The 18,340-nt window shown below is 39.8% G+C and overlaps 1 protein-coding gene across 1 annotated transcript in view; it reads right to left on the minus strand.

Annotated features, from left to right (window-relative positions):
• The window catches only part of SHPRH (SNF2 histone linker PHD RING helicase), a 72,833-nt gene that overhangs the window by 38,886 nt on the left and 15,607 nt on the right, over positions 1 to 18,340 (minus strand). Inside the window, exons 7-16 of the mRNA XM_075862856.1 lie at positions 18,015 to 18,102; positions 16,960 to 17,222; positions 14,570 to 15,199; positions 13,205 to 13,456; positions 9,387 to 9,465; positions 7,647 to 7,810; positions 6,206 to 6,462; positions 5,480 to 5,601; positions 2,843 to 2,931; positions 235 to 327 (exon numbers count right to left, since the gene is read on the minus strand). Of these exons, the coding sequence (XP_075718971.1) occupies positions 235 to 327; positions 2,843 to 2,931; positions 5,480 to 5,601; positions 6,206 to 6,462; positions 7,647 to 7,810; positions 9,387 to 9,465; positions 13,205 to 13,456; positions 14,570 to 15,199; positions 16,960 to 17,222; positions 18,015 to 18,102 (2,037 nt within the window). The remainder of the gene's footprint in view (positions 1 to 234; positions 328 to 2,842; positions 2,932 to 5,479; positions 5,602 to 6,205; positions 6,463 to 7,646; positions 7,811 to 9,386; positions 9,466 to 13,204; positions 13,457 to 14,569; positions 15,200 to 16,959; positions 17,223 to 18,014; positions 18,103 to 18,340) is intronic.

The following is an 18,340-nucleotide window of genomic DNA, read 5'->3' on the forward strand; positions in this document are numbered from 1 at the left end:
AGGAACTCCCTAATATTTGGAATTGCGGGGCTTTATTTCACTAGTGGTGGGAACCCCATTTTGACTATAATATATTACGTGTGTATTCATTATAAAGCCTGCAACATAAAAAACAACATTGATGAAAGTTGCTGCTAAAATAAAAAGAGAAATCAAAAGGTATATTATTTTTTTTAGTTAAATTGTAATAGTTTGTTTTCTTTGGAAATATAATGCAAAATAATAACTGTTAACCTCTTCTTCCAGCTTGTCATCGCGCAAGGTTGGTGGGATTCCAGGATGCTTTGCAGAAAGCAGTTCCAGTAGATTGTGTGTGGAATGTAGTCTCTAGATAAAATTGAACAGACAGTTCAGAGAGCTATACTACAGAAATTTCTTGGAATTTATATGAGTAACTTTTCTTCATGCTTCTATCTTCTACCTGACAGAGTGCCATCCATATCCATGTGGTTGTGTCTAGTATTGCACCTCAGCCCCAATCAATCAAGGCTAATCTGCAGTAACCATCAGAGTCACATGGACAAAAGTCTAGCTGCGTTCAGTGGCATACATAGGAGAGAGGGGGCACCATAGCAAAGATCAACATGGACCACCCAGGATAAAGGACCCGGGCATTTGCCTCCCCTCCACACTATTTACACAACCCTTGGGTTAATTTCCCACCCCCTTGAGAGTTGAGTACTGTACAGGTTCTTATCCCCAAACGGGCAGAGGATGGGACCAACCAAGACAGGGCCACCTCTCTCCAAGAGGGCGTAGAAGTCGGACTATGGTAAATTTGCCCTCGTCTGTGTCACAAAGAGTAAAAGCTTGTTGGAATAGGAGGAAAAATTAATCTGGAGGGTGGGCTCATCTTATCCTGTGGATATGCCATAAATGTCCAAGATGGGAAAACCCCTTTAAAGTTCTACTCTTGAGTGGCTGCACATACTGTATACCAGAAGGAAGGAGAACAGAGGAAATATTGGGAAAGATGAATGAAACACCTGTTTGACAGGCAAGATATTTTACAAGCTCTTTGACTTAGATATTAGGGTCCTTTTTTTTTGGGCTTTGTTGCTACGGGGGCTAGGAGAAACAAGGATAGAAATTTTCTCGACCCTTTCTTTTTTCTGTACGATAATTGATTTAATAAAAGGAAAATATTTGTGATAAAAATTCAGCAATAGCATACTAACCTCTGCTGCTCATATTTAAAGCTTTAACAAGTACATTTTCACCTTATCATAACGCTAAGAAATGACTTAGGGTATAAAAATAATGAGAAGCAGTGTTGTTACAATTTCATCTGGAGTGTCAAATAGGGTGTAAAAATGTTGTGTTAATTGAAACACAACAAGGCAGGTGACTTTCTTAAATGTTGTGATCCTGAAAAGTGTTATAGGAAATTGCTTAGTTCCAATAAACACCTTAAAGATAGATATATAGAGACATGTTCCTCAATATTAAAGATGAAAAATTTGAAGCAATGTAGTTTGTCAATCGTAGGCCCAGCTGACAAGGCATTTTTTTTTTTTTAGGCGATTTTGTCACGGAAACCATTTTGGAATCAGCGCCAAATCTGCCTTAAATCTCTCTCCATTGGAAGGTAGAGGCTTTTTTTTTCCAGGCAGTGTTTATCCACTAACGGGGGGGGGGGGGGGGGGAAGCGTCATGCTGTATCTTTGAGAGGATTCCACTTCTGTCCCTCCATTAAAAAACCAATAGAAGGTGGAGAAAATGTGCTAAATTAAAAAAAAAAAAAAGCCTAACAAAACCCGTTTAAAACATGTTCAAAAAAGCTGTCAAAAAACGCTTGCATTTCAAAACCTGCCTCAAAAATCCGGAAGGAAATGATAAGTCCGATTTTTTTCTGCTTAACAAAACACGCTGTGGGCACATACTAGGCACCAGTAGTATAACTTTCTGGCGAAGGGTAAGTCAGTAAGGATAAGGCTCTATTGACATTAGCGTCATGGCTTCCATTTATAACTGCTGGATCCATTTTCAAGTGGGTCCTTATGGACCCTATTGACTTATAATGGGGTCAGTCACGTTTCCGTTGGGGGTTCTGGGTTATTTTGACAGCTAGAATAGTGATGTCGTCTATACTATACTTCCTGTCAAAAATACTGAAACCCCTGATGGAAACATAGAGACAGAGATCAGTCTAAAAATATTGAAAATACAGTCTCCATCAACAATACAGCTACCCAAAAGTGAGCATATGTGAGCGACAAACGTTTAGGCCAAGAATGAACTTTTGGACGCACTGATTTAGAGATTTGTAGCTACAGCTCAAAATGAGGTAGGAGAACCTCACTATGTGTCCGACGTCTTAGACCAGAAACAGAACAATAATAGGCAATAATGCATATTACAACAGAATGTGTTGGCATATTGATTATATCACAGTCAAGAAACGGCAAAACTAAGTTTAAGGCCTCATGCAAACGGCCGTGCCCGTAATCACGGCGATTGCGGGCACGGCCGGCCGCCAACGGCCACGGGCCGCATTTTCAGGCCGTGCTCCCATACAATGTATGGGAGCACGGCCTGTAAAATACGAAAAGTAGGACATGCGCCATAATTCCCGGCACGGACACCTATCTATAGTGTCCGCGCCCAATAGAACCAAATGGGGCTGTAATTGCGGACCGCATTACAGTCCGCAAGTACGGAGATTTTTTACGGTCGTGTGCATGGGGACTTGAATGTAACCATCATTAAGAGTTAAATGCCCCTTTACTAACTAAAAAGGACAAGTAAGAGCAACCTGCACTTTGCATCTAATAAAAACAGGTTTATTTTAAAATATACCAGTTTTTCTTTCCAAGCTATTTACATTTTTGGAGATACTTACTTGTAAAGAATCAGTCTTCATTTTTTCTTTGTGTTCTTCTGATGACCTTAAAACGTCCCTGTACAATTCGGCAGCCATTGGGTACTCACCTGCAAAAAATAAATAACGCATATTTCATGTTATTTGCTCAGTTTCAGATCAGCCTCAGTGTTCACCTCTTTTATTTAGTACCTGCACGTCTTACATTATTATTCTACATGTTTTCTGCCTGACTACTTTTTTTTAATTAAAATTAATGGAAACCCTAAGGGGAGGACCCCAAGCATCCAGAGTGCATGTGGGCTATCATGTGGGTAATTGTAACTCATTTTGTGTATTAATCCAGAAATGCCACTATGGGAGTAAAATACACAAGACAGACCAGAAAGCAGGTGTTTGTGCAATATTACATAGCTCCAAAATGACAATAGTTGCATGTTTCTGCCTGGGAAGCTCTGGGGCATATACCTATGTACTGACCTGGCGATTTGGTCCGATAGTCCGGGATGTAAGCGCCCACTCTGAGCATGTACGTTTAATGGGAAGTCATGGGAGATAGAGGTCAGCTGAACAAGCTTTTGGCCAACAAATCGTCTCAATCTCATCTCAGCTTTAGTGAAGAACATTCGCAAGCATATGTACTTTTTATTATTTAGACTAAGTGGTGCTATAAGTAACTGTAAATTCCTCTCATTAGCTAAGCACATGAGCAGAGATTTTGCGGTCCACTTATAGATGAACCTACATAGTTACATACATAGTTACATACATAGTTACATAGTTAGTACGGTTGAAAAAAGACACATGTCCATCAAGTTCAACCAAGGGATGTTAAAAGGGAAGGGAAAAATTTCTACACATAAGAGCTAATACTTTTTTGTTCTAGGAAATTATGTAAGCCTTTTTTAAAGCCATCTACTGTCCCTGTTGTGACCAGCTCCTGCGGTGACCATTCCACAGATTCACAGTTCTCACAGTAAAGAAGGCTTGTCGCCTCTGCAGGTTGAACCTTTCTTTTTCCAGACGGAGGGAGTGCCCCCTTGTTTTTTGAGGGGGTTTTACATGGAACAGGATTTCACCATATTTTTTGTATGTGCCATTAATATATTTATATAAATTAATCATGTCCCCCCTTAGTCATCTTTTCTCAAGGCTAAATAGGTTTAATTCTTTTAATCTTTCCTCATAACTTAGATTCTCCATGCCCCTTATTAGTTTCGTTGCTCTTCTTTGTATTTATTCCAACTCCAGGGCATCCTTTCTATGAACTGGAGCCCAGAACTGAACTGCATATTCTAGATGAGGCCTCACTAATGCTTTGTACAATGGTAATATTACATCCCTGTCCCACGAGTCCATGCCTCTTTTAATACACGACAATATCCTGCTGGCCTTTGAAGCAGCTGATTGACATTGCATGCTGTTATTTAGTTTATGATTTACAAGTACACCCAGATCCTTCTCAACAAGTGACTCCCCCAGTGTAGCTCCCCGTAGGACATATGATGAATGCAGATTGCTGGGACCCAGATGCATAACTTTACATTTCTCTACATTAAACTTAATTTGCCAAGTGGATGCCCAAATACTCAGTGCATCCAAATCAGCTTGTAATTTACGAACATCTTCAATGGACTGAACAATACTACATAGCTTGGTGTCATCTGCAAAAATAGAAATAGTGCTATTAATCCCATCCTCTATATCATTAATAAATAAGTTGAATAATAGTGGTCCCAGCACTGAACCATGGGGTACACCACTTATTACCGGGGACCATTCAGAGTAGGAATCATTGACCACAACTCTCTGGATACGGTCCTTGAGCCAATTGTCAATCCAATTACAAACTATACTTTCTAAACCTAGTCCTTAATTTACCCATTAGACGTCTATGAGGGACAGTGTCAAATGCCTTTGCAAACTCCAATAACACTATATCCACTGCGGCCCCTCTGTCTAGGCTTCTGCTCACCTCTTCATAAAAACAAATCAGGTTGGTTTGACAACTTCTGTCCTTAGTAAAAACCGTGCTGGCTGTCACTTGTAATACTATATTTTGTCACGTAATCCCGTATATAGTACCTCAGTAACTTGTTTCTATGAAGCCCAATTACACGCAATGCCATATGGATGTGCACGTGTAGACATAAAAAAAAATCACGGCCTTATAGAAATGGATCCCAAGATCACGCCATATTACACGTGAAACCAAATTCTTAACGCTTAAAAATTTAAAATTAGAGTAATTTCCAAAAACAGGGAAACCCATTTAATGAGCTCAGCATTACATTGTAGAAGACATATGACCTATTTAGAAGATCCATTGTAAATCATAAAATCTAATGCTTGTTCAAATTGGTCTTGCATTGGAAGGCTATTATCTTGAACAGGTCTACAGTCAGAGTTTAAGATTGACACCTGAGAAGACCCAAAGAATGTATTATATATTTTTAGTTACATAACATGAAGAATTGTTTGAATGTTCTCCCATCTCTATGAAATATTCTATTAAGAATAGCAGAGAATTCATAATTTGTAAAAACTGATATAACATATACAACTGGTGTAACATCTATATATCATTAACATGGCCTGAAATATACACTGTAATGGGAGAAAAAAGGTTTATTTCTGAACTCTGTTCCAATAGATCACCTTTAATGATGTGGATTCCAGCCAAACCATTGAAAGCACAGACAAGCTGGCGATGAGCCTCTTCACACTCAGTTCGACATTTTTTCTGGAGAGACGTCAGCAGTTCTTCCATTGTCATAGTGCTTTATTGGAAAACAAGAAGCAAAAAAGAGAATACATTTCATTCACAACATTAGATTTGTATAATTAATAATATACCTATATCTTTAAACAACATTTTAGTTTTACTTTACAGGTAGTGTTCAAAGTTTTATTTTCATGCACTGATCTTGAGTAAAAGGGGTTATAAATGTAAAAGTATATTACAAAGTGTTACTTTATCTACATTGTGCTACTGTAATTTACAGTGAGCTTTTAAGGAGTATCTGAACTTTCTGCAAACTTTGGATATGTGATAAAGACATATCAAAAGTTTGGATCAGTGGGGGTCCAGGTGCTGAGACCCCCTCCGACGCTGAAATGAAGGTGCAGAAGCACTCAGCTGAGCGTCCTGTATCTTCGGCTGTGATTGGCGCTCCTTGTTACGCTGAAGAAGACGGCTCACAGAGGTGCCGAAGGTGCAGGGTGCTCAGTTGAGTGCTTCTGCACCTTCATTTCAACGTCGGAGGGGGTCCCAGCACCCTGACCCCTAATGATCCAAACATTTAATACGTCTCTATGGCATATCAAAAGCTTGCAGAAAGTGCAGATACTCTTTAAAAAAGCTAGGGTTAGGCTAATCCTTACCTCTTCTGCAATGGTAAGAATTCCCCACGTACAGCCTGCGGGTGACAACAAGCCTGCCTTAGTCTCAGCAGAGGGTATAGGATAGAGGATACAGTTCGTCTGTCTAAGCTGCTAAGCTTGAGAGACCAATCTGAAATCTTTCTTAGCTTTGCTAGAGCGTCCTGACAGCAAACTTCATGCTGCCTGTGATAGAAATGTCTCTCCACTGGAGAGAAGTGAAGCCAGTGAACATCTTCCGTTTGTTCTGGGATTTGAATCTGCAAGAAGACAAATCAATGACAGTATTCTTTATCCAAACATTCCTCACTCTCCTAATATACTAGAACTGCTCAATTATGAGCCGTAATATTATCCACTGGTGCGCTTCTGGAAGAATTTGTACTTTTTCACATTAATTTAAAGTGAGGGAAGCAGCAGACAGTAGAAAAAGAAGTTACTAACTAATAGGTGTCAAGTCAAAATTCTATGCAGTTTTGACGCTCTACCCTGGGACGGACAAATGTAGCAGCGAATAAATAGCGCGACTGCCGTCAGGTGCTGTCCGATCTGCATTTCAATGGCTCTCCCGCTGTTTATGTGTAACGGCATTAATTGTCAGAATGAGGGAGTAGAAGAAGGGCAAAAAAAATTTAAGGACACTTGTTATTATTGATTCACTTTTTCACAGCTATGAGCAGGTGTAGAGTTCTGCAACAATTTGCGCCATATTCTGTCTTAGAAATCATAAATCTGTCGGACACTGGCGGACCCCACCTCCTCCCAGTTAACCCCTGCCCGCTTATATTGCCACTTTTCAATAGTGGAGAAAGGGGAGAAAAGTCACAAATTTTAGCACAAATATGGCATCCGCTAAAATTAGCAAGTTTTATCCCCAAAAAAAGCGACGAACCCTGATAATAAATTCCCCAATGTGTTTTCTAACAGATCTACAGGAAACGTAAATTACGGCACACCTTTTATAATAAGTCATAGCTGCTTTATGTAAGACGCTGCTGATATAGGAAACAAGGCACGTACAATGGGGGGGTGGATTAAGACTGGCGTTTCATCTAAAACACGCTACAGTAAAATGCGCCTCCTAATAAATTAGGCCCATCTCTGGCCGTCTGTGTGCCACAAAAGTCAAATTGATGGTATAATTTACGGCCAGGTTCTGTAAATGAACGTAAAATTGTTGGGCCACGTCTGACCCCTTCTGCTGTGCCCCACTCACTTTTTAGAAAATGCTGTATGCTGTGCAAAGGGCACAAAAGTCCATATTTTTTTCTTTTTGCCAAAAAAACGACATTTGTGCTGCCGTACAACTAAAAATAAATTCCCCAATAGTGTTGAATAAGATATTAACAACAAACCATTGCTTCAAATGGTTAAGTTGTCTAAACGGTTTTTATTTGCTATATAATGGAGGTAATTTGTAATAAGGCAAACAATATATATATACCTGATCAATAACGTCTTTTTTGGCGGACCTCCACATAATTTTGGCAATAAGACGATATAAAGGTAGAGGATTCCTCCTACAGTATGGTCTGTACAGAAGTTGGTCCCACCAGTGTTTAACCCAGTAGGGGTCAACTCCAAGAAATAGCACAAGTCCAAATAAATCTGCAAGTCAAAATTCAATGGTTAAAGATCCATCTGACCTAAGACTGTACATGGTACAAGAAAATGACATCACACTATACTTAAAGAGGCTCTGTCACCACATTATAAGTGCCCTGTCTCCTACATAAGGAGATTGGCGCTGTAATGTAGGTGACAGCAGTGCTTTTTATTTAGAAAAACGATCTATTTTCACCACATTAGGAGCGATTTTAGCTTTATGCTAATGAGTTTCTTAATGCCCAAGTGGGCGTGTTTTTACTTTAGACCAAGTGGGCGTTGTACAGAGGCGTGTATGACGCTGACCAATCAGCGTCATGCACTTCTCTTCATTCATTTAGACAGCGCATAGTGACACTGCGTTGTTCGCTATGTGCTGTCTTATACTGACATATTTACGTTAATGAAGTGTTTAGACAGTGAATAGACATTCCTTCCAGCCAGGACGGGATGACTATTCACAATCCCTGCACTTCGTTAACATTTGTTTGGTACTTATAGCAGAGCAAGCGCAATCTCGCGAGATCTCGCTGTAAATGACAGGATACAGCGAGATTACGCTTGCCTCTGCTGTAAGTACCAAACAAATGTTAACGAAGTGAAGGGATTGTGAATAGACATCCCGTCCTGGCTGGAAGGAATATCTAGTCACTGTCTAAACACTTCAGTAACGTTAATATGTCAGTATAAGACAGCACATCGTGAACAACCCAGTGTCACTATGCGCTGACTAAATGAATGGAGAGAAGTGCATGACGCTGATTGGTCACTGATTGGTCAGCGCCATACACTCCTCTGTACAACGCCCACTTGGTCTAAAGTAAGAACACGCCCACTTGGGCATTAAGCATAAGCTAAAATCGCTCCTAACGTTGTGAAAATAGATCGTTTTTCTAAATAAAAAGCACTGCTGTCACCTACATTATAGCGCCCATCTCCTTATGTAGGAGATAGGGCACTTATAATGTGGTGACAGAGCCTCTTTAATACATATTAAGAGAGTGCAAACGACAAATCATTCTCGAATACTCCACCATGCTTTGCTTTTTCCCTTGGGGTTATACTGAAGCTTAGTTAAAATTATGTACGTTCTAAACATATTTTAGACTCGACTTGACCATGTGTTACATGGACCCCAATTTATCTGAATGGCCATCATGTAATACAATATTTGGCTGCGGCTTCCTCCGTTGTCAGCTGGGAGCAGCTCAAAACTGGTAGGAGTTGTCTCTCATGAGGAAGAAAAAAAGTGGAGCAGTTGCTCATAGCAACCAATCAGGTTGTTGCTTTAATTTTTCAAAAGGCCTATAAGAAATGAAAGGTGTCATTTGATTGGTTGCTATGGGTAACAACTCTACTTATTTTGATACATCTCCTCAAAATGCCTCACATTGGTCTCCAACTAAACCATATACTGTATAATGGGTAGATTTAGAGAGTTGAATTTTCAATTTAGACGCGCACCTATTAATTTGCTCTTTCCATAACGGTTTCATGTATCTTCTATATATACTTTATTTTAGGAATGTTGCCTTGGCCTGTATACTAAATATACTTAGACTAAGCCTAGTAGAGTTACCTTCTAAGCCCCTCTGTACTGGAGTTCCACTCACACACCATCTATTCACCCCTGTTAAACGTAGAGCCATTTCAGCCGCCTGTAAAGAAAAAAAAAATTCATACATCTTGAACTGTATACGGGAATCCCATTTGTCAAATCTGACATTACCACTGATAGTACATTTTATATTCTGCATACATTTGGTTCTTGATTATCTTTGCTCTTACTCTCTCATTTGTTGTAGTGTTTTATACTTTTGTACATTACTTACGGAATGTGAATATTAAATAAAAAATTCTTAACAAGTGCAAGTTCATAGAAATATAAAAAATTGTTTCGTATTAGCACCATAGGGGTATGTTCACATACAAATACTGTGGATTTTCCGCAATGAAATGAAATATTTCATTGCGGAAAATCTGCAGCATAATAAAGTAGCATCAGAATGGATGAGATTTGAACAAATCTCATCCACATGATGAGTAAGAAATCAGCCGAAAAGCACAGGCTGCAGCAGTCACATGGGATGAAACGCCAGGAGGCCGTGCTGCAGGACGTCAGAGGGTAAGTATAGGCTTTTTTTTTTATACCTGCTGTTTTCCGCAGTGGACATTGCGCTTGAAAAACTGCACCACAATTTGGTGCTGCTTTTCATCCGGAATTCCCTGCTGGTCCAGTGTGGATACATATCCACCCTGTGTGAAGATACCCTAGGTGTTCACACTACTTAGGGCCTGCAACTCTTTAATCTTTTTCCGCTGCAGCCATTTTTCATTGTCATTTTTTCCTCCCTGCATTCCATAAGCCAGAAGTTTTTTATTTTTCCGTTGATATAGCCGTATGAGGGCTTGTTTTTTTTTTTGCTATCTTAGCCCTGATAACGTCACAGTTGCCACAACAAGGGTTGTGCCGAATCTAGTTAGACAGTACACATCTCAATCAACGAATAAAAATGACGCCCTATTGGCAAGTGATTAGCTCCAAGGTCAGTCGGTGTCTTCAGCTGGACTTCGAGACATTATAGTGGGCTAATCAAGCCCTGGTAAAACGTGGTGTCCGGGCATTGAGCGGTTAAGTCCTGGGGTTGTTTTATACGGAGCCATTATAGGTCACCCATAGAGGTGCATTAGGCATTTACTGTACCTTCATATACCTCAGATTTCACACGAAGGCATAGAGTTTTTTTATAAGTTTCCATATGAATGAGACAGAAAAAAATAGTGGCATGCTTCATCAGATGCCATACCTACGGTGCCCTGCTTCTAGGGTAGAATAGCTCAAGACATAAAGGCACCTGATGGAGCATGGTACAATGGCCCAAGGAATCCCTGCAGCTCCATAGTATGTGTACCGTTGTTCGGCCTCATGCACGTGGCTGTGCCAACTGCATGAGGCCTATGGGTGTATTCACACCCGGCTCTGCTGGTTTTGATGCGTCTTTTTGACAAAATTTTGTTAATCTGCATGACATTGTGACAGCAGAAACACCACAAAACCAGCACGTGTGAATACACAGATTGATTACACCATTTATTACCTTATTTTTATTGTAGTTTGTAAAAGGTGAAAAATGATATTTACTCTGTATAAGACTGGGTCAATTTTAATTTTTAATTTTCGTTTTTTCCTCCCCACCTTCCAAAAGCCATAACGGTTTTATTTTTTCATCAAAATAGCCGTATGATGGCTTGTTTTTTGCGGGATAAGTTGCACTTTTTCACGGCAAAAATTATTTGTGGGGTGGAATGGGAAAAAACAGTGATTCACTCATCGTTTTTTTGGGTTTGTTTTTACCATTTCACCGTGCAGGAAAAAAATTACATGTTAACTTTATTCTGTGGGTCAATTCGATTACAGGGATATCGCACTTATACCGTTTTTTTTCTCTGTTTTACTACTTTTACAAAGAAAAACTAAATTGTTATAAGAAAAAAAAAAATTCACCATATTCTGAGACCCATCATTTTTTCTTTTTCCATTGATTGAGCAGTGTGAGGGCTTATGATTTGCGGGATGGTCTGGAATTTTTATTGGTCCCATTTTGTGGTATTTAGAACTTATTACTTTGCTAAAAAAAAAATTGGTGGGGGGATGAATAGGGCAATTCAGCCTACTTTTTTTTTTAGTTAATTTTACATGTTGAAACAATTGCAGCAATACCAATTATGTTTAGGTTTTTACATTTTTTTTTAACCTTTCATGGAAAAAAAATGTCAAAATTGTGTTAAAGGGTTATTCGGGTTGTAACAAGTCATCAGTACTATAGGGGTATGTTCACACGTCTTAACAAAATACATCTGAAATTACGGAGCTGTTTTCAGGCGAAAACAGCTCCTGCATTTCAGATGTTTTTGCAAGTGCGCGCGGCGTCCATTACGGACGTAATTGGAGCTGTTTTTCAATGGAGTCAATGAAAAAACGTGTAAATTTACACCTCGTCTGAACAAAACATCGTAAGACCCATTGAAAGCAATGGGCAGATGTTTGCAGACGTGTTGGAGCCGTCTTTTCAGGAGTAATTAGATGCGTAAAACGCCCGAATTACGTCTGAAAATAGGCCGTGTGAACATACCCTCACCTATCCACGGGTCGAGCACGCGCCCTGCTGCTCTATTCCAAGTCTAAGGCAAATTATACCAAATGTTTTATTTTGTTTTTTTACTTTTACAAAGAAAAAACTAATGGTTAAAAATAAATTGCCATATTCTGAGACTATCTTTTTTATTTTTCCATTGATTGAGTAGTGTTAGGGCTTGTTTTTTTGCAGGAAAAAACTGTAGTTTTTACTATTTTGGGGTACATGTGACTTTTTGATCACATTTTATTCCATCTTTGTAAAGAAAAAGGTGACCAGAAAAGAGAAATTCTGTCGTTAAAAAAAAATTTGGACAGCGCCCACCGTGCTGGTTAAATTGTAATAGTTCAGACTTTTACGGATGCAGCGATACCAATTATGTTTATTTTTTTTATATTATTTTAGGGTACAAAAAAGAAAAACACCTTTAACTGTTTTTTACTAGTCCCTAGGGGACTTGAACAAGCGATCATTGGATACTAATACTTATGTATCGCAGTACACTGTGCTTTTTGCAGACTTCAAGTTTAATAGAAGCAGACAGATGGCAGACCTGGGGGACTTCAGTAGTATCCCAAGCTGCCATGACAACCATCAGCAGTCGGACGATGGGCCAACGATCGGTATTGACCACTGCTTCTAAGAGCTTAAACGGCTGGGATCGGAGTTATCTATGATCCCTGCTGTTGCACTGAGGTGTCAACTGTAGCATACAGCCGACACCCGCTGAGTATGGAGTGGGCTCAACCCGTGTGCCCGTTTCATACTCACCCTTCCTAGCTATGACGTAACTGTACATCAAATGTTGGGAAGGAGTTAAAGAACATAATTAACATGCTTCCTTATTGATGCCAAACTCGTTTTATTGAAGGAGAAAGGTAGAAAGACAAAGTTACAAGAGAACACGATCTTGGTAACCATAGCAGTACATAGTCGGGAGTCAATCATTATGATCAGGTTGCATAGAGTCCTTAGCTAAAAAGAAATGTCCAGATTGAGATAAATAGTAGAGGCATTACATACTATATCACAATGACATCCATAGATATCATATATATCATGCAAGGGGCCTGGGAGGACAGCACGAATAAGGCACGTAAATATGTTCTAAATTAACTCCAATCATGAGGTCAAGAAGAGATGAGCTAAGATCCCGTGGAGAGCAAGCCGTATTTGGGGAATGACACCATGAACCCCACACCTTAAATGTTCCACTTTTAATATTAATTTCATTCATTTTCCCCTTGCACAGACCATTTACCTTTGCTGTTGTGCATTCCACCATTTGTGCTTCATCTAAACAAATCCGCCACCACTCCACAGCAACAAGTGGGCTTGGTATTGCCATGTAGCGTTTTTGGTTCCGAAACCGACGTCCATCTTTGCTATTGCTGTGAGGAATGTCCACATAATTTAACTCGGTTCTCAGAACATCATAAGTGGTTATAACTACATCTTGCTTTGCTAACATCTGAGGTTGTAGGAAGCCATGTTTCTTAACACCTTGATATACCTATATGCAAGAAAAGCACACTTATTAATGACTATAGTAATAATGATACTAACTAAAATAGAGGCAGATGCTGTAAAACAGATACTATCGATATAATGTGTTAAAGGGAACCTGTCACCAGCATTTCACCTATTGAACGTTACTTATCCCTCTCTGGCCGCTGCTATAAAAAGTTCATTGCCGTTATCCCCTGTTCTAAACTCCTCCTCCGACTGTAAATAGCAAACATTTCGAGCCTTTTATCGTAATAATCCGGTGTCCCTTTGTACGCACACACCAGAAGAGGACATCAATACACAAGCGCGGGATTTTGTGTGCTGGGGGAAGGCGAGGAGCTGTCAATCAAAAGTAAGGAGGCGGAGTTAACTCTGAAAGACTTGGGGAATGAAGATTTGACTCTTTTCAAATGAAGATCTGACTCTTTTCTGCTCATTAGCATACGGTGTGGGAACACTAAAAAGCTGAATACTAAAGCTACAGAGCCGACTAAGAAGACAATTATTACATAGTTAGTACGGCTGAAAAAAGACACATGTCCATCAAGTTCAACCAAGGGAAGGGAAAAGGGAAGGAAAAATTTCTACACATAGGAGCTAATATTTTTCTATATTGGTTATATAGAAATTATTTTTCACCCGCTACCACCTGGTATTGCTGGTTTAATAGGTGAAATGCTGGTGACGGGTTCCCTTTAACATGGTATAAATCAAAGCATTCTCTGAGAGGTATTCCACTTGCCTATTTTACACAGGAGGCAACGGCCTACTTTCAATTAAATACTGACTTTTGATGACTTAAAACACGTGTGGATTCTTGCAACCTCATTTTTTAATGTCCTAATGCCTCTAAAGTAAAAAATTAAAGTAACATACTGTTCTGTGTACACAGCTCTAATGCAGAACTATGGTTGGCTCAATGTTTAGTGTGTGCGCCCGGAATGCTCCCAACGTACATGCTAAACGTGTCCAAAAGATCCATTAGCCCTATGAAGGCCAATAGACAGGTTGACACTTGAGAGACAAAAACAAGTATAATGTGTGGCTGTGCACATAGTTTTACTAAGATACTGTACTACATTAAAATACAAGCAAACAAAACATATAATGTTCTTACCATGACATGAAGCGAGGAGGACTGAACATGGCGGTTTATTTCATCAACCCACTGGTGACAGATGGAACTAGGAGAAATGATCAAGGTTGCTCCTGTTGGAACAGGGTCCATTGCAACAAGACAATGTGGACAATAGAAAGGTGTGGTTTTGATGCTTTCTCTCGTGTAGTTCACACACTCTGCATGTTGCCACAGGAGGCACTGCAAGCACTGGACTCTGTCCTTGAGGTCGGGATGTCTGAGACTACCACAAATACATTCAAAACGGTAATCAGAGGTATTAATAGGGAAGACAGGACTGTGATGGCAGTCTATTTCCTGAGATATTAAGTCCATATCATCTTGCTTTGTTCTTAAATCAGTAGATTCAGCAGAAGTGCTGTCACTAGCAGTGTTAGATTTCTTGTCTACCACAGCAGAACCTTGCAAGGCATCCAACCGCTCTAGAATACCATTATTTGTAGTAGAGCATTGGAGCTCTTTTTCCGGCATACTAGTTTTGCTCAGTGCACAGTAGTCGTGATCCTTTGACAAGACATTTAGATCAGCATTACCCGTCCCAGAAAGGTCTTCATCGTTTTTCCCGAGTTGAGTCGTACTGTTTTGCAGCCTGTTGGAAGATCTTGTGCTCTACCAAGAAATTGTAAAAATTTATTAGGGTATGTGCACACACACTAATTACGTCCGTAATTGACGGACGTATTTCGGCCGCAAGTAGTGGACCGAACTCAGTGCAGGGAGCCGGGCTCCTAGCATCATACTTATGTACGATGCTAGGAGTCCCTGCCTCTCCGTGGAACTACTGTCCCCTACTGAAAACACGATTACAGTACGGGACAGTTGTCCTGCAGAGAGGCAGGGACTCCTAGCATCGTACATAAGTATGATGCTAGGAGCCCGGCTCCCTGCACTGTGTTCGGTCCGGGACTTCCGGCCGAAATACGTCCGTCAATTACGGACGTAATTAGTGTGTGTGCACATACCCTTACTATGCGAAATAAAAGTTTTGTTGTAAACATTTAATTCTTCTACCTACGTTCTTTGCAAAACAGATGGGTTTCAGGAACTCCTCCACCCACGTCCACTACTAAACAATTAGCCAATAATGACTATTCAAACAATGAGCAGTTAAAGGCTATGGAAACCTTTGAAAGGCAAATTATTTTTTTAAATTAAAAAGTGTATCAGTGTGTATGATGCAACTTTACAAATACTTTATTAAAAATGTGTTTTACTCTTTTAGATACAGCTGCTCTGTATTCTGTATACAGAGCAGCTGTATCTACCGCTATTCACTTAATCCGTCAGTCCCGCAGTCCTGACGGGTTCAGAGACCTGCAGGATCCACCTGTAAACTATCACATCTAACTTTATAACCCAGCTCTCAGCTGAGCTGATCGGCTGAGGGAGAACGATACAGCTTCTATGTATTCAGAGTACTTTCAGAGGCAAGTGACCAGCCAACTAGATTACAACAATAACAGATGTGTCAGTCTGGGGATCAACTTACAAACAAATCGGTTTATGTCCACTGGTCCCAAGGGGGCCAAGTGACAGCCACTGGTGAGAATATCAAATATTCAGCCTCAACCTCCCCTTCTGCCTACACTGGTATGTACAAGCAATACTCTTTAGTTCTCACTATCAATCCCATTGAAAGATGCACAAGACTTCTGAAATTGCATTCTACCACTTTACCGTGCCTTAAGGAAACCAGCCGGTATGTGTCTGTGATCATTTCAGGACCAGAGAGAGAGAGTCCGGGGTATTCTTGTAATTCTGCCTCCAGCCTGTTGATTGACATGATATTTCATTCAGCACAGACCGGAGACTGCAGAGAACTTTAACATCAATTAACGTGCTGGAAGCATGAATACGCCAAACTATTCCTCGCCATAAAAAACTAACCAGACACATATCATCTTATTGACCGTACAGTTCAAATAGGCACAATTTTTTTCTTCTAATACAATGAATTTCTTATGTTCAATTAAATTCTAAACGGCAACCTATGCTAAGGCTGAATAACATCACCTGCGGGTGCCACTGTGCGCAATTGGCTCTTTTATGGGCCCCTCCCCATACCTATATTAGGAAGTAGACTATCAATTTAGGATTGCTCTGACCATATTTTTGTAGTCCTATTTGTAATGTAAAGTTGTGGTGATGTCTTATCATATATCTATAGTATCTGAGCATGAGCATCCGTTGAACATTCTTCATCCAATAAAAGTGGCAAATGTGCCCCTCTCGCTTTAAAAAAGTTGGACATCTCTGGACTTTACAAATATGTCTCTGATAAAGCATACATTTCCTGTTATATCTAAAATAAAAAATATATACAAAAAATAAATACACAAATGGATACACGAATGCCCATGATAGCTCACCAATATTGGGATTGTAGGTTTATCTCGAGTCATCTGTTCTTTATAATTCACTCCCAGTTTAAAGGATCCTTGAAGTCCACGTCCTTTAACCTGCTCCACTATCTTTTTGGAAAGTAACCTATCCAAGGTCTTTTTTAGCATTCGGTGATTCTTCTGCATGTCATAACTATACATGGAGCTTACATATTTCAGTATGCCAATCGTGGACACACCTCTGCTCGTGCTCATTTCCTTGATTGCTGCTAAAACCATGACCCGTAAACCTGTTAAGAGAATAAAAATTACTTTTAAGCAAAAGACAAAGCTTATACAAAGCGGAGTATTAAACTAAAAGCTTTTTTCTTTTTAGCCAACCACTTTTCATATGTCGGATTAGAGCACGCTCAAATAATAGATGGGGAAACTCAACACTGGTGAACTGCAGAAGTCATATTAAGATCAATGGATATGTGCCGATTTCAGTGGGAACCTGTAATAACATAAAAAACTGCTAGATATGAAATTCTTACATGGGTTTTCCCATCAAAGACCCTAGAACAAATTGCATATAGATAGGATATGGCCTAAAGATTTGTTCAGTGGGTGTAGGTCAACTGGAACCCCCACCGATATCCAAAAATTTGGTTTCCGTTTCCACTGTTTGCAGAGGAGAGGAGAAATATACAGAATATACAGAATTGAGATGCAATTCAAATACAAGACCTTGACCGTCAAGCCAACAGCAATGCTGCCGACTCCCCCATAAGCATGAACATTTGGACCACCTTGATGGCTAAAAGGAAGCGGTGGCTCTTTGTTTCAGATCGGCTTTCTTCGGAACGACGTACAAGCTCGATAGAAAGTCTATGAGTACGTGCACCGCTCGCTCGGCTTTCCGAGGAAAGATGATAAGAAACTAAGCGGAATAGCGTTCACTCGAGCGATTCTGCCTCTTCGTTTTAGCGATCGGTGGGTGTCTCAGTCGTCGGACCCTCACTGATCTAAACTTCTGACTTGATACTATTACATGTCGAAAGTTTTTTTTAAAAAGTTTAGTTACCCCTTAAGATACTTACTAGGATAAGTCTGTCTGTTGTCCATCGCTCTTCCTTTTTCTGCCTTGTCTTTGGGTGGAGGTGGGATGAAGTAGTTTACAGTTTTCCCCTGAAATAAAACAAAGTTTAGTACTATTCATAAAATCTGGTAAGACATTGTAAGAATAGAATTTGGGAATATCTAAAACATACATACAGAAGCTAGAGCTATATAATGATTAGATTTATTACCAGTTGCCGGTTGTTCGCTCAACCTAGCAATATCATGTAACATCATTTCTCCTATTTTTTCATGACTTTTTTTCTATAACAACTGATGCTTTGCAGTGCTGAGTATTTATTATACT

This window comes from Rhinoderma darwinii, chromosome 4 (assembly GCF_050947455.1).
Source record: "Rhinoderma darwinii isolate aRhiDar2 chromosome 4, aRhiDar2.hap1, whole genome shotgun sequence".
Classification (NCBI taxonomy): Eukaryota; Metazoa; Chordata; class Amphibia; order Anura; family Rhinodermatidae; genus Rhinoderma; species Rhinoderma darwinii.